This window comes from Pollachius pollachius (assembly GCF_949987615.1).
Source record: "Pollachius pollachius genome assembly, chromosome: 8".
NCBI lineage: Eukaryota > Metazoa > Chordata > Actinopteri > Gadiformes > Gadidae > Pollachius > Pollachius pollachius.
The window spans coordinates 13,216,145-13,240,719 of NC_136941.1; the positions used below are offsets into that span (position 1 = coordinate 13,216,145).

The 24,575-nt window shown below is 42.5% G+C and overlaps 1 protein-coding gene across 4 annotated transcripts; it reads left to right on the forward strand.

Moving 5' to 3' along the window:
• On the forward strand, window positions 1–24,575 carry LOC307079273 (deoxynucleoside triphosphate triphosphohydrolase SAMHD1-like). Of its 4 annotated transcripts, none has more exons than XM_079741494.1 (15): window positions 1–250; window positions 1,017–1,041; window positions 1,291–1,450; window positions 4,650–4,766; window positions 4,926–5,002; window positions 14,818–14,985; window positions 15,467–15,567; window positions 19,383–19,491; window positions 19,590–19,681; window positions 19,768–19,883; window positions 20,076–20,341; window positions 21,509–21,685; window positions 22,236–22,340; window positions 22,973–23,092; window positions 23,320–24,575. In XM_079741494.1, exons 1-15 carry the CDS (start codon window positions 243–245, stop codon window positions 23,374–23,376), a joined length of 1,698 nt encoding a protein of 565 aa, XP_079597620.1. In that variant the 5' UTR covers window positions 1–242; the 3' UTR covers window positions 23,377–24,575. The 4 variants fall into 4 exon arrangements, with proteins under 4 accessions (XP_079597620.1, XP_079597621.1, XP_079597622.1 ...); XM_079741495.1 differs by having other exon boundaries at window positions 23,325–24,575; XM_079741496.1 differs by lacking the exon at window positions 21,509–21,685.

The following is a 24,575-nucleotide window of genomic DNA, read 5'->3' on the forward strand; positions in this document are numbered from 1 at the left end:
TAGTTTTGATTGGCCCAACCCAGCCATGGAGATATGTCTGAATATTATTTAAGCCGCATATACCAGAGCAAATAAAACATGAGCTCACAGATTTTCTAGTCCAAGGCTTGAAGCATTGACCGCTAATGCCACACAAACTCAAAATAATTAACATAGCGTTTGTTTAATTGTTTAATTTTGTTTGAAAGAAAATTTATTTACTGGAGTTGGGATACAACATCTAACTAAAGAAAATCCACAAGATGGACGGGTGAGTCTGATATTGACAAGAAAATAGGATATTCACGACAAATTGCAGCTCTTTCTAGTCTTAACGTTCTTTCTGAGTTTGAGCGATCGGTGGGTCTTGCCCAGAGTAATCAGTTAGCGGATCGATAAAATCTATCGAAAGTGCCGTGTTCATATTTGTCTCGACAGACGATGATTTATATATTTGGCCTAATTTAAAATAGGATTCCAATATAAAAATGTTATATTATATCATGCAACATAGTTTCTTAACCATGTTTGGTCTCTTAGATTGTAGTGTCCCCAGTTTTGATTGATTTCTAGACATTTTCTATTTTTTCATTTTGTTTTAGTTGCTAGGTCCCGTTAACTGTGGTAGAAGATTTAGTTTTTGTGAGCACCAGTTTTTGTAGTCACAACATGTTATGTTAGTTATCTTGAAGGTATAGGCTTTCCTGGTAGACGCAGACACCCCAGTTTGGCAGGCTGACCAAATGCAATCTTTAAAAGATCACAGTCTGAAAAGTAGGAGTGTTCAAGCAAGCTACTGATAGCTGTGTTGTGTTCTCTCTCATTCAGCCGAAATAAATCAACTACTATGCTTTACTTTAACAATACATTTTAAGTGTTTGACTCTCGCAAGATAATTTTCACAACATAAACCGTTAATGAAGGGAAATAAGTCGTAAGGAACATCCCTAATAATATATGGTAATGGACAAATCAAATGTGCTGTCTAAGTTTCTCTTTCTCCAATCTTTAATGAACTCCTTTTTTTATTTCTCCAGACCTAATGATCCCCCCATTGGCAAGGTAATATACAAAGTAACAAAGTCATTAAGACTCAGTAAATGGTTGCTAAGATCAAAGTTTGTATTGTTATGGTTTGCTGAAACAAACTCTTATTGAGCCAAAATAATTTTCCACCCCTTTGAAGCATAATGCAAAACTATAAACCCTGTATTCAGCATTTATGCTTTCCAAACCTCTTTGGTTGCAAAACCACGGTACAAAGGTACAGACAGCTTTTAGCAATGTTTTATCTCTGCTCTTCTCTTTCAGGTGTTTAATGACCCAATCCACGGGCACATTGAACTCCACCCTCTTCTGGTCAAAATCATAGACACACCTCAATTCCAAAGACTGAGGAACATCAAGCAGCTCGGAGGGACCTACTACGTTTTCCCCGGAGCATCTCATAATCGCTTCGAGCATTCCATTGGTGTGTGTGTGTGTGTGTGTGTGTGTGTGTGTGTGTGTGTGTGTGTGTGTGTGTGTGTGTGTGTGTGTGTGTGTGTGTGTGTGTTTGTGCGTCAGGTGGACACCTTGTACAAGGGTTGGGCCAGTTTAACATCTTTCAAACCATATTGATCATTAGTCAAATCCCGTATCGTACCGCTAATATCTTCACCACCAGATGGCACGCACATGTCCACAAAGCAGCTGGTGACAAGTGGAACATCATGAATTATGCCTGGCATACACCAGACAATTTTTCAAAGTTAGCACAGCAAACCGTTAATTCCCCAATTCATACCCCACAACCCAGTCCTGAACCTCAAAATTCCCAATTAGAATCTCGAGACTAACGTGACTCAAGCGTGAAGAAATCTGGCGGACAGCGGTCACGCTGTGCTAGATGTTACTTTTCTTTTTTGCGGAACATTTTAAATAACTACTTAAAGGTCCCATGGCATGCTACTTTATGGATGCTTTAATATAGATATTAATAGGCCCCAAACACAGTATTTGAAGACGTTCCCGAAATTCAGCCGTGGTGCAGAATTACAGCCACTACGAGCCAGTCGCACATTGAGCTTTCCCCAAATGCGCCGTTTCGGTGTCTGTAGCTTTAGTGCAAATGAGGAGGAGAGAGGCGGGTCAAGGAGGAGGGTGGGGGTGTGGCTCTGAGCAGCTTGCAGCCACGATACCATGCGCTCTGTATATAGTGGATGTATCGCAATGGCGAGGCGCACACAGCATTTAGCCGTGTTCTGTAAATATTCTAGAACACACAGGAGTCCTGGAGCTCTATATCTAAATAATATCATATTATACATAGATATCTATATCATATAATATATATTATCACGTTCAAAAGCTCTGGGAGCCTCCAGACGATATTATGAATCTCAAACGACCGCGTCTGGTTCTCCGACGTCTCTGGTTCTTCCACGTCCACATCAGTCTGAAGTAGACTGAAACACGATATGGAGGAGAAAGGGATTGTTGACCGCGGTTGTCTGCCGCCAGAGCCTCGGTGGTCCCTCGGCAGCGGTCAGCGCTTAGGCACCACAGCCTCCTAGAGCGCCGAGGCTGTTGTCCCTCGGCAGCGGGAAGTGGGGGTTCCGTGAATGTCTGAAGCGGAAAACATTCGTGGCCAGCAATCCCTTTCTCCTCCATGTCGTGGTTCATGTACTTCAGGGAATCAAAGCCAAAGTTCCTTTCCCCCAATGAATTCTCAACCATGGCTGAGATAACCCCCACTACAAGTCTCATTGTGGAAATACCAGAGACGGGAATCTGACGTGTTATGCGGCATAACACCAACAGCAGAACGGTTATGCAAATAACAAGGAAGTGTACAACACTTGCGTTACAGTCCTGGAGCTCTATATCAAAATAATATCATATAATACATATTATCACGGCCAAAAGCTGTGTGCGCCTCCAGACGATATTATGAATCACAAACGACTTTGCCGGATTCTCCGACGTCTCTGGTTCTCCACTTCCACATCAATCTGAAGTAGACTGAACCGCACGCTGCCTGCTGCCGGGCGGTGGTGCCTCGCGGCAACCGGCGGCAGGCAGCACATCGCAGTTCATGTACTTCATGGAGTCAAAGCCAAAGTTCCTTTCCCCCAATTCCTTCTCAGCCATGGCTGAGATAACCCCAACTACAGCCTTGTTGTGGAAATATAAGAGACGTCAAAGAACCAACGTGTTATGCGCCATAACACCAACAGCAAACACTTGCGTTACAGTGTGTGTAATCACACACACACACACATGTGGCACTCGCACACTCGTCGTGTCTCATTGGTGGGCCAAATTCTCTGGGTGGGCAAGGCAGAGAAAGGGGAGGAGCTTAGATCCTTTATGACGACATATGGGACCACATTCCAAATCAGCGCGCTTGAGCCTCCATTCTTTCAAAGGCGAGCAGAACACCTGGTGCTCGTTTTACACCGAACGCAAGTTTTAGCCACTGGAGGACCATAGGCAGACTAGGGGAACTCATATTTATGTTAGAAAACCTCATAAAGTCAGATTTTCATGCCATGTGACCTTTAAGAACTTTGGAAGATTTACTGTTCTCAATTGGCTAACATCTTTCCAGTTAGAGCAACAAAACATGACACATCAGCGGCAGCCATCTTGGCCCCAAATTTGATAATTGTTGTTATAGGACCAACCCCAGCCAGGAATAGGGCCGCACAATATGCCAGAGCAAATTAAACGTGAGCTTGCAGATTAGTTTGGTTCCCAGATTAGGAAAAACATGGATACTTATGCTAAACTTTGTGCTTATTGTGGACTAGCATCATTAAAGTATTTGTGAATATGTTAATATTAAAGATAAAACAACATATAACTACATTGACATTCATTTGATGGGTTAAGGTTGAACCAAATACTGTTGAGGTATGCTGATGGGTCTGAAAGCATACTAAATTGAAAACCAAATATCTTTAAAAAATGTGTTTGAAATTCTTACAATCCATGTTGACATTACTTCAAATTACAATGAGGCTTGAAATGGGATTTTAGACATCGTACAAGGAACTTCAAGATGATACGCCTTTTACTAGATTTTACCTAGTTGGAAGACAAAAAGTCCCAACCTGGGCTGCAAATGCTCGTGGGGCAGATTCTGGGCAATGGCAGTATTTTTTTTTGTTTGTTCTTACTAAACATTTTTGGGGAAAAGTATGTTGTAAAAATATGCTTGTTTCTCAAACTGACATTTTAGAAAACCAGTGTTTGAGGCTCCCAAACAAGTTTACAGTGGAGCGTGTGTGGCTGATGGCTGGTTTGAGTCATAGTCAGATTGATTTGAATCTGGGACTGGATGGGGCTGCACACCTTGGGTGCATTCAGTATCAAAGCAGGCACACAGGTCAAACCAGCCTTCAGAACAGACACAGCGCAGAGGAGCTCTGACATGTTGGTATTCAGCAGCTGATCTGCATGCAAACATCTTGCCAATTACAATATAATAGCTTTTACCTGTGGCTTGGTGTCGGAGGAGACACATCCCTGGCTGGCACCTACTGGCATGTGGCCTGGTTAACTAACTACTTATATTGAAGCATTTAATTGGGTTATCTTATACTAGTCCGTTTTGTTTTTATTGAACCGGATTCTCTGGGGCAACGTTTTTCAATTAAAGCATCTTTGTCAATTTATTGTTTGCAGAGTTGGGTACCTGGCTGGAAAGCTCGCTAAATCTTTGAAAGAGAAACAGCCTGAACTGAATATCAATGACAGAGACGTCCTCTGTGTGCAAATCGCTGGCCTCTGCCATGATCTGGGTGAGTAACAAGAGCTGCACCCCAACCCTTGCCCCAAAATATCCAACATAGGCCAGTTTCTGTGTGAGCATGAAACTAGTTCTGTTTGACGTTATCAATGATGGGATGGTAAATAATGAATGGTTCCAAATTTCTAAACATATTTCTCTCTCTCTCTAGGACACGGACCTTTCTCTCATCTGTTTGATGGGATGTTCATTCCTGAAGTACATAAAGACTTGCCAATCAAATGGAAGGTACTGAAGGATTCACCCACTGCTTTCCCCAAAATTCCCCTCGCTGTTTGTTCCGGGACATTTCACAGACCCTTATTTGGCAACACGCTAAAACAAGCCAAACCTCTGGCCTAACATTCCTGAACTACTACCTTCTATCCACAGCCTCAGGATTCCAACCCAAAATCATTAATTTAATCTCAATCATTTAAATGATAACGCCATGGGTGCAAATGTGATTGAAAGGCAAGAAAAATACAGAATCAATCAGGGAAGGGCCATGAATTGTTTAAAATATATAATGAATATGGCTGGTGGATGACTATGCCGTTTATAAAACATTATACTCAAATTATAGCTCTTAAACAACTATAATTTAAGCATAACACTCGTGAAAGGATTTTCTCCAAAACACTGAACAAATCCTTGATACAGTTTGCTCCATTTATGCAAATTATTGAAAGTGAGAAACTGTACATTTTCCTTCGCTTCATTAGCAGTGTTAAGCAAGAATCTGTTCTTCAATGCATATAACCCAACAAGGATTAGAATTAGTATTAGAATATAATCGATATTTATCCCACTGCCTGGCTCCTTCTGAAGTCCACCAACCGCCTTTGCAGCAAATCATTCAACATGTTATATAGAGGTTGTTCTATATTAATTTAAATATTCAGATCCTCAGTCCTTAAGTTGCAAGCAAACCTTTTTGTTTGCCTAAAGCAAAATCTCAGAGCAAACCTCTACACTATGCATACGCTGCGCACAATATATTCTATGAGTACACAAGGCTACCATTGTGTACTCACCATGGTGTACTCACCATACCATTATTATCCATTGTCAGGCAGTAATGTTTCAGCTGATAAGGGTTGGCGTTCGTGTAACCCCAATGGGCAATAGAATATATTCAGATGTGGGCTAGTTACCAGGTTCGTACGGAGGGAAGAATAAAAGGACACACACAATGATCAACTGGAGCCACTGATTACGTTTAGATGAGTTGTATTGGCTTTTAGAAAAATAATAAAATAGATTCAAGTGCAATCAGTAATATTCAATTTTCAATAATAATCTATATCCGGTAACATTAGAACAATTCAAAACAATTTCTTTTAAACATCAATAAATGGCTGCGGAATGTCCATAAGGAAAAATAAAATAAAAACAAAATAAAATCCTTGCAAGTGTTCTTTGGTTCAATGTACTTCAAGTCAAAATGTCAGGTCGTAAGTCAAAAAGTTAGTCAATGGTCACGTGTGCGCTTCAGAACGTGTTCACCTGATGGGAGGTGATGCTTCTCATACAGGTCATCCGATCCACTCCTTGGGATAAGGAGGTGTTTTCGTCACTAGCTCGCCACCCCTTCGTCAAGGGGAATTCGATCCAATCTCTCAACGGTTTCAAGGGATTCCAAAAAACCTAGCCAAGACTCCGCCGAAAATAATAAAACTCCCGACGATCATCAATTCGGTCTCACTTCGGTTCCGTTTCCTTCAACTTCCACTTCCACTGCTTTATATAGTTTTATAAACACAGTTTCTAGTTATACTAGTTTTACGACTTCTACTAGTTTTCTCTGCCTGTCTCTCGTCTGCTCGTGTGTGGCTGCGCATCGACGAGAGCTACGTGAAAAGGCGGGACTTACTTCCCTCTACCCAATCGTAGGTCTGCATCCTTAGATACAGCCAATTAGACTCCAGTATACTCAATCACTAATGGACAGCTTAATTAACCAACAGGTAAACGATATGTGAATGCAGGGAATGGTACAGAAAGGGGAAATCGAGAAATAAGTATATATTATATGGAAATAAAATAATGATAGTAAATGATAATAAATAATAATTATAATAAACAGGGCCCAATTGTCTACAAGGTTACATCCTCCCCTCTTAAATATCATGCACGTCCCGTTGCATGTTACTCTAAGATAGGGGTTGTTATTTCAAAGGCTTGACTCTGTGACCAATAATCTTGGTCAACATTCAGGGAATCAATAAAAGCTTTACTTAAACCCTGGAACAATGACTTAACCACTGTGACTAAGGGATTTCCTAGCTCGGGATAGTCAAGTCTACGGGGTGGTTGTCTAATTCTCTCAGATCTTCTGATGGATTGAGGTTCAGTGTCTGAGTGCTCATTGATCTGATTTAACATTTCTGTTTCTGCATCATTCTGGTTTTCTGTATGTACAGGGCTCGTTTTGGTCTGTAGGTCTGGTGTATCTGCTAAGGAGTACTCCTGCATGGATGGATGCATGTTCGTTTCACTGTCCTTAGCCTCAGGTTCAGACTCTCCATTTGGTGTGTTTCCTTGTACCATTTCAGGTAAGTATGGCTCTGTTTCTTTTTCAGGTTGATGTGATACATGGCTAGACTCCTCATTCACAGATTTTTGCATGGAAAAAGTTTCAGGTGAGTGAGGAACTTTAGCCGGTTCATCAGGTAAGTCATTTTCACAAGAGAGGATCTCCTGATCTTCCTGTGGTTCTGAACCAGGTGAATTTGCACATGGCTCTCCTTCAGATTTTTCATATTCCTCTCTGTGAATGTCTGTGCTTTTTATTGGGTTGTCAATGATTTCGATGAAACGTGTCTCTTTTATTTCTTGTGATGGTTCAAAGTGATAACAGGTATCTTCGTCATCCTCTTGATTCCAGCTGTTATCCTCTGGTTGATCTGGGCTTTGTCGGTTTCGGGGTTTTTGAGGTTTAGTAATGCGCTCAGGTTCCTCTTCTGTCTGTGAGAGAAAACCACAAGGGAGTAAGAGATCCCTATGGAGTGTTCTCAGAGGTCCAAACTCTTTTTCTGGTCTCACTGTGTATAGAGGCAATTCGCCCATTCGTTTGGTGACTATATATGTAGTCGATTCCCACCTGTCTGCCAGTTTGTGTTTACTTCTGAGACGAAGATTTCGGACTAAGACTCTGTCTCCAACATCCAAGGTAGACTCACGAATGACTTTGTCAAACCTCTTCTTGTTTTTGTCAGCCACTTTGCGAGAGTTATTGATGGCTACTTGGTAGCTCTCCTCAAGATGGCTTTTCAATTTTTTCACATACTGTGAATGTGAGAGGGGCTGTTTGTCGGTGAGTGGTAGTCCGAAGGCAATATCAATGGGTAGACGGGGTTGCCTCCCAAACATAAGTTCATATGGGGAGAAGCCTGTGACATCATTTCTGGTACAGTTGTAGGCATGAGTAAGCGGCTTAACGAAGTCACGCCAGTGGGTTTTCTCTGTGTCCTTCAATGTACCTAACATACTCAGTAAAGTCCGGTTGTAGCGCTCCACAGGATTACCTCTGGGGTGATACAGGCTGGTTCTTACTTTGCGTATACCTAGCAGGGAGCACAGTTCTCGGATGGTATGAGATTCGAAATCTCTTCCCTGGTCACTGTGGAGTCGCTCTGGAAAACCATAATGGACTAGGAAGTGTTCCCAGACTCTTTGCCACAGTACTGGCCTTTTGATCTCTTGTAGGGATGGCCACGGCGTACTTTGTGAAGTGATCTGTGATCACTAAGATGTCTTTTGTGTTCTTGCTATCAGGCTCTATTGAGAGGAAGTCCATACAGACTAGCTCCAACGGCCTGGTGGTATTAATGTTTACAAGTGGGGCTGCCTTGTCAGGAGAGGCTTTTCTGCGGACACACCTCTCACAGGTTTTCACTTTCTTCTCAATCTCTGAGGCCATTTTGGGCCAATAGAAGCGAGATCTTGTAAGTTCAACTGTTCGCTCGATTCCTAGATGGCCCATATGATCATGAAGGTTTTGCAACACAGTGAATCTGAGGGCCTCAGGGAGAACGAACTGCATCAGAATCTCTGTTCCAGACAGGCGATTTCAGTAAAGAAGATCGTCTTGTAGCTCAAGGCGCTTCCATTCATTCAAGATCAAGTGAAGATCGTGGGAGTCAGCTTTGTAATTGGCAGGTAAGTTGGTCCCTGCTTCCAACAAGCAAATGACTTTTCCAATGACAGGGTCATTTCTCTGCATCTGCATCAGATCAGGTTGACTGTACTTTGGTATAGTCAGAAGACCATTCTTAAGATCCTCCTGTTCAAACATGACAGGGATAGCAGCAGGGGACATGGCAAGAGATTGTACCAGCCCAAAGGAAGACAAGTCATTCTGCATAAGGACTGTATGTTTCTGGCAGGTTGCGGCAACTGTATCTGCAAGGAGGATTTGTGGCCCTACATCCTTGAAAGATGACATGAGACGGGATCTGAACTCTTGGATACGACCCTCCTCCTCAAAACTCATGTCATCTTCCGCCACACCATGTTGCCTTCGGGACAGACCATCTGCATCGAGATTGTGTTTTCCGGGTCTATATTTGATGTCGAAATTGAATGTGGACAATGCTGCCAGCCAGCGGTAGCTAGCGGCATCAAGCTTCGCCGTGGTGAGAAGGTAGGTTAAAGGATTGTTATCTGTGATAACAGTGAATGTGTTACCATACAAATAGTCGTGAAATTTGTCTGTTATGGCCCATTTAAGGGCCAAAAATTCTAATTTGTGAGCAGGGTATCTGGACTCACTGCGTGATAAACCTCGGCTTGCGTAGGCAATTACACGTGTCACTCCGTTCCGTTCTTGGTACAGAGCAGCTCCAAGACCGATGGTGCTTGCATCTGTATGAAGGAAATACTGAAGTTTTGGATCAGCATAGCCTAGCACAGGTGAAGAAGTAAGTTTTTCGATAATGCTTTCAAAGGCTTGCTGACATGCATCACGCCAACATTCTCCAAGCGGTTCCTTGGGATTTAGGTATTTACCGTCACCCGGACTGGATTTACAGCCTTTCCGAAGAGGTGGGTAGCCTGCGGTGAGAGAGGTAAGTGGTTTAACTATCTTTGAATAGTCCTTCACGAACCTCCGGTAGTAACCGGTAAATCCCAGGAATGACTGGAGTTCTTTCAAGGTTTGTGGTCTTGGCCAGGTTTTTAAAGCCTCTGTCTTATCGGGATCAGTTTTCACTCCATCTCTGGACACTATGTGTCCTAGATAGCGAACGGAGGTCTGAAAGAACTTACACTTTTCAGGTGAAAGCTTGAGTCCGTATTCTTTCAGGCGTTCAAGGACATGAATGAGCCTGGTCTCATGCTCCTCAAGTGTACTGGAAAACACGATCAAATCGTCAAGGAAGACAAGAACTTCTTTCAGATTGAGGTCTTTCATGCACTTCTCCATGAGCCTTTGAAAAGTGCTTGGAGCGTTTGTGATTCCTTGGGGCATACGGTTAAATTCATAGAACCCGAAGGGGCACACAAAAGCTGTCTTTGGCTTGTCTGCTTCGTTCATTTCTAACTGGTAATACCCAGATTTGAGGTCCATAACAGAAAACCATTGTGATCCAGCAAGAGCTGAAAAGGACTCCTCAAGATTTGGCAGTGCATATGCATCACGGATGGTTTGCAGATTTAGTTTCCTATAATCCACACATAACCTCACGTCACCATTCTTTTTCCGAACTACTACAATGGGCAACGAGAATGGAGACTCTGACTCTTTGATGACGCCAGCATCTAAAAGAGCTTGCAGATGCTTTTTGACTGCTTCGTAATCATGAGGATGAATCGGTCGGGATCTCTGTTTGAATGGGGTCTCGTCTTTAAGCTTAAAGTGATGTTGGGTCTTAGTTGCATGACCAAAATCGAGGTCAAGGTGAGAAAACACATCAGAGAAAGTATTCAACTTTTGAGTGATTCTCTGCTTCCACTCTTCAGAAAGAGGTGAAGTACCAAAGTCAAAACTCAAAGTAGGTTTTGTGTCTGTAGTCTGCTGCTGGTGGGGACATGTAGCCGAGACTTTTTGGTTATTTTGATCTGGTACAGGATTTGGAAGGACACTACCAGGAGCAATTAACTCAGCAATAACACAGTTGGTAGGCAAGATGATGTCATGATCAGTCTCGTTTCTGAGTAGCACTGGCACTTTGTAAGGACCATGCGTTGGCAGGGTGATCAGGCAACAATCGACAAAGACACCACCTGGCAGAGATGAGGTAGTTGGTTGTTCGAGTAGTGCCCACAGCTCAGACTTTGCCTGATTAGCACCCACAAATCCCTCAAGCAGCAGTTTCTGGTTTGCAGGAAGAACTTCCTGGGTCCGACCCTTGAGGGTCACCAAACCTATCTTGCCACTTTCGGCTTGTTTTTTCCTGACCTGAAGTGTTTTTAGCACCTGCTGATAGCCATAGGAAGAAAATTGATGATTTGGCAAGGGCGATTCGCACAGCAGCTCATACAAGGGGTCAAGAGTGTTTGTGCCAATCAGCAGTGGGGTGTCACTGTTTGAACGAATATCAGGCACAGTAAGAGCTAAGGTGGATATTTCAGGTTCAGTTTCAAAGAAGTCTTTTGGGAACTTTATTTCGATTTCCACATATCCGAGATATGGGACAGTCTGGCCATTGGCTCCTTCGACCTCAAGAAGGTCGGCTATCGGCTTGATTTGATGCTTAGATAAATGTTCTTGGTAGAAGGCCATGGCTATGGTTGTGACTTGTGAGCCAGTGTCGAGTAGACAACAGCAGTCCACTCCATCAACTGCTACTCTGGCTGTACATTTTCTTCCCACAAGTCGGTGCGGAAGTTTGATGTTGCGGCAAACACCAGCCTTTAGGCTCACAGCTTTCTTAGTCTTTGTAACGATAGGACGATGCTCATTTTGAGCTCCCGTTTGCCCTTCAACAGAAGCTCCAATTAGTTTAAATCAGGGGTGTTGTGGTGGCTTTCCCACACACGCTGTTTCTCTCTTAGGGCTTTCTTCTTTGCCTCTACTAACACTGGGTTTGGGTCATTACTGCAAGCAGAGGCAATGTGAGCATCTTCACCGCATCTGAAACAATACCAAGGTTTTGGCAACCTTGCTGTGATCTGTTTGAGTTCTTGTGTTTCTGGTTCACTCTTTGTCTTTTGCCATTTGTTGATTTCTTTTGATGTCTTTTTTGCATGTTTCTCTGTGCTGTTAACTTTGAGTTGCGCTACTTGAGCCTGAAGATCTGCAATCTGCTTTCTGAGGTCGTTAGTAGTAGCAGAGGAAATATCCTCTGAGACAGGATCAAGACTGCCAATGCTGGGCATGCAGGTGGTCTGGAGATGGGAAAGAGCTTTTGTCTTAGTGATCCCAAGGTGTTGTTTCATCCTTGTTGCTTTATTTGACTGCTTATCCTCTTCAGTACGTACTAGAAGCAGGAGTTCAGCGAAAGATGGAGGCTCACCTTTGCGTTGTTCAAGCTGGAGATTGGTTATCAGTGAGCTATCCCAGCAACCACGACAGAATTGACGGAGAAGGTGCTTGTTAGCCTCACCCGAAGCAATTCCTTTCCTTTTGATAACTAAGCTCAAAGCAGTGTGAAGTCTCCGCAAGTAGTCAGAAGCTTTTTCACCAACATTCTGGTTGGTGTTCAAGAAGCGAGCAAAGAGCTCATCACCATCCTCCACTGTGGAATAGGCTGAATCAAGCAGTGTGAGATAAGCATTAGAAGTTGCTTTTGGACCAAGTGATTTCACGATGTTTGAGGCTGGAGGTGAAAGACTTTCAACTATTTTTCTTACAGTCTGGGTTTCTGAAATTGTGGGATCATTCAAGCAGAATTCCACACTGTTGCGCCATGCCTCATAGTCAATTTCGAAAGCAGGACGCGGAACTCTCCCAGAGAAGGACTTCAGTCTATAAGCAGAGTTGGAATGAGATGCTACCTCACTGCTTTTTACAATGTGCTCTACAATGACACGTTGCACCTCAGGCGTGCTGAGTAGGTTGGACGGGATCTGGGAGGTTTGAATTGTCTTACCTTGATTTTGAAAGGTTTCTGGACCAGTCTCACTAAGCTGAGGGGTGACACTTACTGGAAGTACATGTTCACTAGCAGGGGAGAAATGTGGTGTGGTTTGGGGCTCATCTGTAAGGGGAAATGGCTCTTGTTCTACAGGGGTTTCAGCAACAGTTACTGGGACCTCCCTCCCCACAGACTCTCCGATCCTACCCAACTCCACCCGCAAAATGTCTTCAAAAGACCTGCTACTCCTTTTTGCTAAATCCCTCAACTCGGACAGGTAGGTTTCGGTTACTGAGGAACTTACTTCACTACTATAGACACTTGATAGGCTTTGAACACGGTGCACAACTTCTGGGTGTGCAATGCAAGGTCGGTCAAGAGGTAAATACAGTTTCTCAAGCTCTTTGACTGTAGCCTCATGTTGGAACTCAACGATAACAGTTACTTCTCTTCCAACTGAAGGCACATCTATCAGCCTAGCTACAGGACCAAACTGTTTCAGGAAGTCAAAAATTTCATTGTCTGTCTCGATGTGAGTAAGTCCACTGACTAAAACAGCGTTCAGAACCTTAACATTTTGTGATTTCACAACTTCCATTTGGTAAGACTAATGCACCAAAATAAAAGTGAAACTCAAATTAAATTAATGGCAAATTAACCTTAGGTTGCTCCAGTTGTTCAAATGTGGTTCACCTTAATTGTCAAGGTTGCAAATGTGCAGTTGTCACAAATAAATCCCTCCTGGCTAGCTCGCCAAGTTTTGTAACCCCAATGGGCAATAGAATATATTCAGATGTGGGCTAGTTACCAGGTTCGTACGGAGGGAAGAATAAAAGGACACACACAATGATCAACTGGAGCCACTGATTACGTTTAGATGAGTTGTATTGGCTTTTAGAAAAATAATAAAATAGATTCAAGTGCAATCAGTAATATTCAATTTTCAATAATAATCTATATCCGGTAACATTAGAACAATTCAAAACAATTTCTTTTAAACATCAATAAATGGCTGCGGAATGTCCATAAGGAAAAATAAAATAAAAACAAAATAAAATCCTTGCAAGTGTTCTTTGGTTCAATGTACTTCAAGTCAAAATGTCAGGTCGTAAGTCAAAAAGTTAGTCAATGGTCACGTGTGCGCTTCAGAACGTGTTCACCTGATGGGAGGTGATGCTTCTCATACAGGTCATCCGATCCACTCCTTGGGATAAGGAGGTGTTTTCGTCACTAGCTCGCCACCCCTTCGTCAAGGGGAATTCGATCCAATCTCTCAACGGTTTCAAGGGATTCCAAAAAACCTAGCCAAGACTCCGCCGAAAATAATAAAACTCCCGACGATCATCAATTCGGTCTCACTTCGGTTCCGTTTCCTTCAACTTCCACTTCCACTGCTTTATATAGTTTTATAAACACAGTTTCTAGTTATACTAGTTTTACGACTTCTACTAGTTTTCTCTGCTTGTCTCTCGTCTGCTCGTGTGTGGCTGCGCATCGACGACAGCTACGTGAAAAGGCGGGACTTACTTCCCTCTACCCAATCGTAGGTCTGCATCCTTAGATACAGCCAATTAGACTCCAGTATACTCAATCACTAATGGACAGCTTAATTAACCAACAGGCAAACGATATGTGAATGCAGGGAATGGTACAGAAAGGGGAAATCGAGAAATAAGTATATATTATATGGAAATAAAATAATGATAGTAAATGATAATAAATAATAATTATAATAAACAGGGCCCAATTGTCTACAAGGTTACATTCGCACTGTTAAAGAGTATTTTGCTGCAGCTCTGGTAACATAGTAACTAAGAGAACAAGTTAAGATAATGTGTGTGTGGAATGCATTCATAGTGCTTTACACACATCCACACACTGACGGCGGTGTCCGCCATGCAAGGTGGCAGCTAGGTCGTAGGTCGCTAGGTTGGAAGCGGTAAGTGTGTCTTTCTCAGACACACCTAAGCAACCTCTGAGTGTGTGTGTGTGTGTGTGTGTGTGTGTGTGTGTGTGTGTGTGTGTGTGTGTGTGTCATTGCAGCACGAGAAGGCATCGCTAGACATGTTAAAACATCTGATTACTGTTAACAACCTGAATCTGGTGAGGAAGAAGAAGAAGAAGAAAGAGCTGCTGAGGCCAGTGGACCTCTTCTTCATCGAGGAACTGATCTTTGGGAAAAGGACAGACCCTGATCATCCAAAAAAACAGGTGTGCACAATGACTCTCCCAACAGAAGTGTTGAAACAACAACTCTCGCAACACAGGAGAATATACCATGACTCTCCCAACAGAGGAGTTTGTAAAATGACTCTCCCACAGAGGGGTTAGTGAAGTAACTTTCTCAATAGAGTGGCCCAGTATGTACATTTTGATTTAGTTAATTCGTTATCCAAAGTGATTTACAAGTGAGGCTAACGACAATCAAAATTGGGGTAACTACAAAATAAATGCTATATATAATGCTACGTATAGAGCTTCAATAACTTACTGTTCATAACCTCCTCTCACAATAGCCTGAATAATGAATTGTTCTCAGATAACCCCCTAGTTAGACTTGCTACACCACACAGGCCTTTTTCAGTTAAAACTCATTGGACTCAGAAATAGGGTTTCCTTTGAAGTGAGCTGCTACATTGCTATGTTCTATTTCTATTCGTCTGTTGACCGTTTCCTCGTGCTGTCGTTACAGCTGGAATACAAAGGCCGTAAACCGGAGAAGTATTTCCTGTACGAGATTGTGTCCAACAAAAGGAACGGCATCGATGTGGACAAATGGGATTACTTTGCGAGGTCAGTCCGTACTCAGGTCACTAAACGTACTTGTGCATTGTGTGAGATGTTCACGCCACTGCTCTTTACAACTATGCAAGATATTCACTGCAGCCATCAATTACTTGAAGTGCGGGTCGATGGGGGCAGGATATTGTAGTAGCTCGGTGGTTCATGGCTTTATCCCAAATGTCCATTTAGCCGTAATAGCGGGAATTGCGCAGTTATAGTGCGCTTACTTGATCTCATTCCACAAATCTGTTTAGCCGTATTATAGAGGTCATCTTTAAATCCTGTTCCACTTGTCAAGCGCAACGATTTTTCCAACAACAAAATATCTATAAATGAGTTTCCTGATTTAAGATGAGATTGTCTTTTATTTCATTGGATACATGAGTGAACCTTGTACCTCAAGCCTTGCAAGAAATAATAACCTGCCAAAAAAATGTTGTTCCTATATTAACAGGCAAGGTATGTAGCGTCATATCGCTTTGGGTTGGATGCCCGTAATACTAATATTCCTAAAAATATGACTAGTTGGTCATATTTTTAAATACTAAAATGTATTTCAATTGAGAGATGACTATTGGACATAGGGTAGAAATAAATATTAGGCCAACATATAATTCAATAATACAAAGGAATGCTATATTTAGGATATAGAGGACCACACTCCCAACCAATGTTTGCACCACAGTAGGCCTACTACATTTACCATGGTTAAAAATGTCTGCACAAGACTGTAACTGACTCTTTTAGAAATAATAATAATAATAATAATAATAATAGGGGATATCATATCTTATTGATATATGGACCTCTTAACCATGAATGTAACCTTTGGCTTGACAGACAATAAAGTCAGTTAGTTTAGTTTTTTTAGTATGAGGGGTTTTGAGGAGGTGTTATGGGGAAGAAGAGCAAGTGGACCCAAATGCTCGACACAGCAAATTATAAGGGGCTTCACTGAGAGCAACAAATAAGTTACGGCTGGGAAAGGGACGAGGAGCTTGATGGCAGGCAGGTAGACAGGCGAGGGTTCGGCAACAGGCTCGTAGTCGGACAGGCGAGGATTCGGCAACAGGATGGTCGGCAGACTAGACACAGGGAGACAGTTTGGCGAAAGCGACGGAACACTACAACCAACAATCTTAACACGAGGAGGGGCCAGGGACGAGGTACTGACTGCTAGGTGTGAAACAACGATCTAGCGATGCTTATCTGGGGAACCTGGATAGAACTACTGTGTGCTGATGGAAGATTGCCGGCAGGTGGGTAGAGCGAGGTAGATGAATGGGCAGTGGTGGGCCGTCAGGGCCAGCAGGGCCTTCTCTGCTGGCCCTGTCAAAATCTAAATAATATATATATATATTATTTTTTTCAAAATTACATTCATTTGTGTCTGAACGCATCTGAATTCCATATTTTTTTCAGTACTTACAACATAATTCCAGAAGGAAAACCGTTTTTTTTTGTAAGGCTGAGCTCAGCTGAATAACGCATCACAGCTAGGTTACATGAACCGGCGGGGACAGCACTAAAAGTATTGCTACCCTTTCGCTGAAGCTGCCACCTCCCATTGGATAATAGATTTGACTGACGTGTGTAATCAGCCAATCAAATGTTGATGTATAATAATAGAACGACCCCAGGGCCCAGCAATATGCCGGCACTGGCCCCCGGTGATGACATCAGCGAATTTTGAATCGTTGGCAGTACAGAGTTGATAGTGAACTACCATGGCCACCGCCTTCACAGCACCTAACGATCCTGTTTCTGATCTCCTTCGTTTGCCTTTTTCAAGGCGATCGTTTGGAGAGAAGACAGATTTAATTTCAAGAGGAAGACCTACACCGAAGCCTGATGGGCTGACCCAGGCCGGTAAAGTCTTTGTGCGGCACTTTACAGAGTGCAACTACAGCCACTATGACTGGCTAACGGCTAGCACCGTTCAGAACAACCTATTCTACTCGTCGTGTTTGCTGTTCAACATCAGTGACGGGACATGGAACAGGGCCGGATTTAGCAGTCTTAACAGCTTCACCAAGGCAGCTTTAAAATATCAGGCAATGGGTGATGGTGAGTTTTACTTTGCACTGTGTAGGAGCGATAATGTTGTTATGGTACTTTAGTTCATAACGCATTTTTTTTAAGGTTTGAAACACAAATATATTGCTGGAATTTGGGCAGTAAGCTTAATGGTAATGCTTTGTGTGGATGCCGCTTAATAAGCATATTAAATTAACCCGTTCACTACTACTCATGTGGGCCTAATATTCTGGCTGGAATAGCTGTTGTAAAATATGTGGCATAAAGGCCTACTTGTATGTTTCATTTTTGTTAAAGGGGACATCATACCACCAGGTGTGAGTGTGATTAGCCATTACAAGCAGGTTTAATGTGCAGCATTGTGACATCACAGGTGGGCGTGTCCATCTAGATGTGTGCTGCATAGATCAATCTACCAGCCTACCCAGTATACTAGCAAACACTGCTCATCTATCCGTCACACATCTAGGTGGACACTCCCACCTGTGATGTCACAATGCTGCACATTTTGAAAACGGCTTGTAATGGCTAATCACACTCACACCTGGTGGTATGATATGTCCCCTTTAATGAACTGGCGTTGCACTTGTAATATTGTTGCTATAGGCTACTTTATTGAATCCGTTGAAGTTGCGAAAGCATCCGGTGAAAATAATAACTGAACACTTGTTTTTGTGTCATGTGTGTGATGTGCAATCTGGTTGCGGAGTGACATAAGGAAAGATCTGATGGTGATGCTGCATTACTCTAGCTCTGCGGTAATGCAAAGTGGTGTGCGTGTGAGCTGTTGTTGTTGCTGAAGATAAACTGTCTTGTTGTGGATGTTGTGCAGTTGCGCAAATTGTGGCTGTATTGGCACCTAATATGAAATTTGTGTGCATGTCTGAGTGTTTGGGGGTTGGCCGTTGGTGGAGTTCGTTACTGAAGGCCTTGACTTAAACCCCACGGTACGCTACTGTGAATGGGTGATGAGACTGGCCCCCGCACAGAAGTGGACGGCGTGACAGGAGGAGGCTCGATGCTGCTCTCATGAGAGTCATTTACAGTTACATTTAGGGCATTTAGCAAAAGTCTTTATCCAAAGCGACTTACAATAAGTACATTTGTCAGGAGTACAGTAAGGATGTTTATAGAACCAAGTGCCAAGCGCTAACAACTGCTAGGTTAAACCCTTCCTCGTATACAACAAAGCTAGCTAGGATAACATGCTACACAATGCTAAGTACCATTTTTTTAGTGCAAGGACGTACTATATACAATAAGTGCGTAAGAGGGGTAAGGGGGGGAGGCTATGCAGAGTCTAGGTCAACTGAACAAGTGAGTCTTGAGTGAGATGAGGAATGGAGTCAGTGATGCAAGAAAAAAAATATCCCAATAGCTTTGTTTTACCCCATGAAAGTTGTGAAGAAACTAGAAATGAGAAATTAGCATGTTAATCGAATATCTTTCACATTTTTCTCCCAGAAGGCCATGCAACCAGACCTCCATAGGTGTCAGGGTTTCTCTATCCATGCAATATTCTCACCCTTTTTACCCCTTACCCATTTGTAAACCCCTCTTCACCTTCCTGCTCCATAATGACTGGTATCAGAATTCACTGCACCACTCTGTAATACATTCTTTGAAAATCTCCTTAGTGACCTAACCGTACTCAATACACACCCACAGCTGCCAGGGATATCTTTCTCTCTGGATCAACCAATCAATGGAGAAACAAAACAATAACCTGTAAAAGTAAACCTGCACTATCATGTCAATGTATTCATCCTTTCCGTTCCTCATCTCAGAGACTGCCATCACCTGGGCATGAAGAATAACTTTGACCATGACCGCTTCATCAAGTTCGCCAGGGTGTGCAAGGTGGACGGAGAGATGCAAATCTGTACCAGGGAAAAGGTCAAATGATCTCAGACTTCTGTTTTTAATCTGATTGAAGCAGCTCTCTAATTGGTCCTATATTTGACTAAACATAACTATGGGTATTCCTTCAACAGGAAGTGGGCAATCTGTATGATTTTTTCCACACAAGAAACTGTCTCCACAGAATAGCCTACCAGCACAAAGTAAAAAACATTGTTGAGACCATGTAAGTACTGTGTCTGTGCTAGGTACTATAATAATTACGAAAGTAACTGTTTTCCAAACTGAGTCTGGTTGTGTTTTTCTAACTAGGATCACCGAGGCCTTTGTATTGGCAAACCCATACCTCCAATTCCAGGGGTCAGGTGGGAAAATGTTCACAATGTCCACAGCTATAGAAGACATGGTGGCATACACCAAGCTGACTGGTGAGTGTTGAGACCACACAGGGCTCTGGTTGGCTTGGGTATTGCATTTTGCAATGTCAGAGACTTAATTCTTTCTTACCCCAAGGGTAAACCTACCCTAAGGCTTCCTTAAGCAAGATGCCTCACCGCTATCTGCTCCTTATTTTAAGATGTACTATAAGTCACTTCTGATGTGTGTGTATGCCCCTGTAGACAACGTCTTCGAACAGATCCTCTTTTCTACCTCCGTGGACCTGGGTAAGGCCTCCGTGCACCTGGGTAAGGCCTCCGTGCACCTGGGTAAGGGCTCCGTGCACCTGTGTAAGGCCTCCGTGGACCTGAGTAAGGCCTCCAAGGACCTGGCTGAGGCCTCCAACGACCTGGGTAAGGCCAGGAAGATCCTAACGAACATCCTCCGCCGCCGCCTCTACAAGTGTGTGGGCCAGTTCTATTCAGCAAAGGAAATCAACAATATAGAGGTGTGTGTGTGTGTGTGTGTGTGTGTGTGTGTGTGTGTGTGTGTGTGTGTGTGTGTGTGTGTGTGTGTGTGTGTGTGTGTGTGTGTGTGTGTGTGTGTGTGTGTGTGTGTGAGTAGCTGAAGTGAGCGAGTGGACCAAAATGCTCGACACAGAGTGAGGCCAACACAGAGTATTAATAAAAGTGTCTTTACTGAGAATCAACAGATATGTTAAGGCAGGACTTAACATATCTGTTAAGGGAGGGTAGTCGGACAGGTGAGGGTTCTGCAACAGGAGGGTGGTCGGACAGGCGAGGGTTCTGCAACAGGAGGGTAGTCGGACAGGCGAGGGTTCTGCAACAGGAGGGTAGTCGGACAGGTGAGGGATCTGCAGCAGGAGGGTAGTCGGACAGGCGAGGGTTCGGTGACACTGTTCAGAGAGGAGATTGTTAGGGCGAGCAGCAGAACACAAGGACTACGCAATCTAGACATGAGGAGGGTGTGTGTGTGTGTGTGTGTGTGTGTGTGTGTGTGTGTGCTTGAAGTGACAGAGGAACTAATAATAATAATAATTGATCCGTTTTTTTATAGCGCTTTTCTAAGTACTCAAAGACGCTTTACAAATAAGAAAGGAATACATACAGACAATCAAACAAAAGGGAAAATAAATAAACAACACCACAACAATAGGCAACACATTAAGAGAGCGGCAGAGAGTGGAAGATGGCGGAGGATGATTTGTCAAATGTTGTAGGTGGTCCTGAAGAGATAGGTTTTTAGTTGACTTTTGAATGAACAGTGTGTCAGAGATTCAGATGGCCAGAGGGAGGGAGTTCCAGAGGGTAGGGGCGGTGATGGGGAAGGCTCTGTCCCCCAGGGTGCGATACTTGGTCTTGGAGATGGAGGTGAGAAGGTTGGCATCAGCGGAGCATAGGCGGTTGTAGGTGGTGAGGAGAATCTTGAAATTGATGCGTTGTTTTATTGGAAGCCATTGAAGTTGACGGAGGATGGGAGTAATGTGTTCTCTGGAGGGGGAGTTACTAAGCAGTCGGGCAGCAGAGTTTTGAACATATTGCAATTTTTGAAGAATAATGAAGGGGAGGCCATACAGAATGCTATTGCAATAGTCGAGTCTGCAAGTGATGAAGGCGTCCAAATCCATGACAGTTTTGTCGCTCTTTCCCTGAAGGCAATTCGTATGCGCTTGGCAGATGGCCAGGACAACCCGGCTGCTGCGCGGCGCAACATTGTATCTACTAGACACAAGGTTGCTGCGCGGCGCAACATTGCTGTGCGGCGCAACATTGCTGCGCGGCGCAGAAAACTGAACAAATTTAACCTGACCTCAGACGACTTCATTGTCAAGGTAAGTCCTACTGTCTCTTAGTAGCATCAAATCTATGCTGATTTTAAAGTTTCCCTTTGAGAGGTTGTTGGTTGGTCTGATAGCTCTGTGGTGGGAATCAGGTATGGAAATCCCAGAATGCAGTTATGATTTACATTTCAACAATGTCCTCCCTCCCTACATGTATCTGTGATTGAGAAGTGTTGCGTTAACTGGTCTGAAATGATCCGGGACTGTTCTAAATTCTGGGACATGGCCCAGGCGTGCAGATGAAAGTTATCAGAAATCCAGTTAGCTGCCGTTGTATTAAGCAGTTTGAAAAAATATATAAAATAACTGTGTTAGTTGTTGTTTTTAACAATGACTATTGCTTTCCCACCCATAATTTCACTGCACGTTATAAATACCCTTCAACTATGCATGTGACATATACGTCTCTGCTTTAAATTGAAAACATACCTTTTATTTATTTGTTTTTTTGATCAACCTATGACATGTACTATAGTCTTCCCTCTCTAGCACCATTCATGTGTCAGTAAAAGGTGAAATGTCTCCCCCTGGTGTCTCTTAGGTTATCAAGATGGACTATGGCATGAAGGAGAGGAATCCCATCGATGAAGTGCGTTTTTACAGCAAGAGAGAACCCAACACGGCCTTCAAGATCTCCGGGGACCAGGTAAGAACTTTGCCATTGAACACAATTATTTTTAAAAGCATGATATTGCAGTATAAACATATATGTATTTGAGAGATAATATGTTAATTTATAATGGTTATTGTGATGAATAGTCAATGCTGACCTCCCCATCTTAGACTGGCATTACAGTGCATGCGTGAGATAAGCTGAACACTGGGCATCATTCGGGCAGCATTTCAGAGTAGACTCACATCGTAACTCAGCTTTACAACTGTAGTCAATGTTGTTCAAAAATTAAACAATTGGAGTAAAAGTACCACTAGTGTGTTTCCACACAAATAATGGTTGTTAATTTAAGAAAATAATTGAAAATGTCTGATATTTTTTTTTGGTCTTTCAAACGCCTGGACATTTCACGTCTTATATGGACAGCTCGCCACTGCATTACAGTAAAGTATGGAGAATCTGGTGTTCTCTGATGATATGAACCAGGAAGCCTTCATCTCATGGTCATTAGGATTAAAAAGCTTATTTACTGTTAACATTATCAATGCTAAGGTGTTATGTGTATCAATATATCTAGCTCTAGTCTCAGTACTCCTACGCTCTACTGAACCTGAACATGTCCGTCCCTGACTGTGCTTCTTCTTTGTTCTGGCTCCTGTCCGCAGGTGTCCACGCTCATCCCAGATCACTTTCAGGAGTGGTTGCTACAGGTGTACTGTAAGAAGACTAATAAGAAGAGCCTGGAGACGGCCAGGAAGTGCTTTAAACGGTGGTGCCACACTCGGGTAATAATATATTGTTTTCAGTTTATCGCTCCATGTGGTTACATTTTTTCAAATTAGATTGTTTTACTACTGTGTAACTAGATGTAGGAGTTGAAGCAAAGCTTTTATTTTAGGCTATTTTTTCCATACGATGGTGGCATCACCAATCGCATTGTGGCATGTTAACCTGTTGAAGATGTGACCTGTTTAGTGTCATTTCTTAAGTTCTTTCTCTTTCTTTCTTCAAGAATAGAGATGTGAACACTACGGAGCTGGAAGCCAATGAAGGCCCAAACCCAACTTGAGTTTTGACAGAACCAAACGAAACAAGATTTTCCTTGCTCCTTTTTTGATATTGGTATGGGTAGGAAATTGGATGGCTTAAGTAGAATTGTAATTATTGCAATCCACCATTGTAACCAGAAAATGTCTTTAATCAAAGTAGGAGGCCGTTCAGGGCCAGTGCTCAGGGTTATAAACTCAAACGCTTATGCAACTTTGTGTCTTCAAGTTCAGTTTTATAACATCACCAGCTTCTGGTTTTGTTTTTGTTTCTTTGTTTCTCTTCATTTAGATATGCATGTTCTGTCCATAATTTACATGTAACATAGTTTACATGTTACCTTAAGGGGAATGTAATGCTGAGAGTTTTCATGCAAGAACTCTTTTTAGTGTTTCTGGATTGATTCGATTTTTACACAAAAGATAGGGTACGGTAGGTATTTTCAAACTATTATCTCTCATATTTGTTGAAATTCTTTTTATATGCCGACAGCAATCAATATATCAAATGATCGGACAGAAAAACAAGGAAATCCTGTATCCTTGGCGGTCGCAAGCCTGTAATTAGTCTGTTCAATCAATTCAACACACTTGAATGTGTATGCAGTGGCTTTTAACTTCATACATGTTCAATCTCATCTCTCTCATAGGTTTCTTTGATCCCATATGCAGCTATTGCTGTACTCCTTTAGTCCAGGCAATAAATGACCAGAATCAAAGCAGGCTACAGACACCATAATGAATAGTCTAATCTTTGTTCATGGTTTTCTTGTAGTGCATTTAATATTAATTTTGTTGAAGTGTTCTTTTTCATTTTCAAAGTTTGAACGTCTTCCTTATTTTTATTATTATTATTATTATTATTATTATTATTATTATTATTAATAATAATTTTGGGAGATTCGTCCTTTGTTTGGGTTACTATGGTAAACATACCACAACGCTTGATACATTTTGTTCTCAGTGTGTGTGTGTGTGTGTGTGTGGGTTGAAAAAAAAAGATATATTCTGTCTACGTTCATGTTAAGTGCTCTTTTCAAAGATATATTATGATATAGGCAAAGGTTGTATTAAGGGCTCAGGAATAGTGGCTCAGGAATAGTGTTTAGAAGAGGCTGGTTGCTGTTTTGCTATTTAGGTTTACTGAAAAGTATATTTTCAAAAGATAGACAGAGGCTGGGGCAAAAATTGTGATAAATGGTGATGAAAAAAATAAACGGCT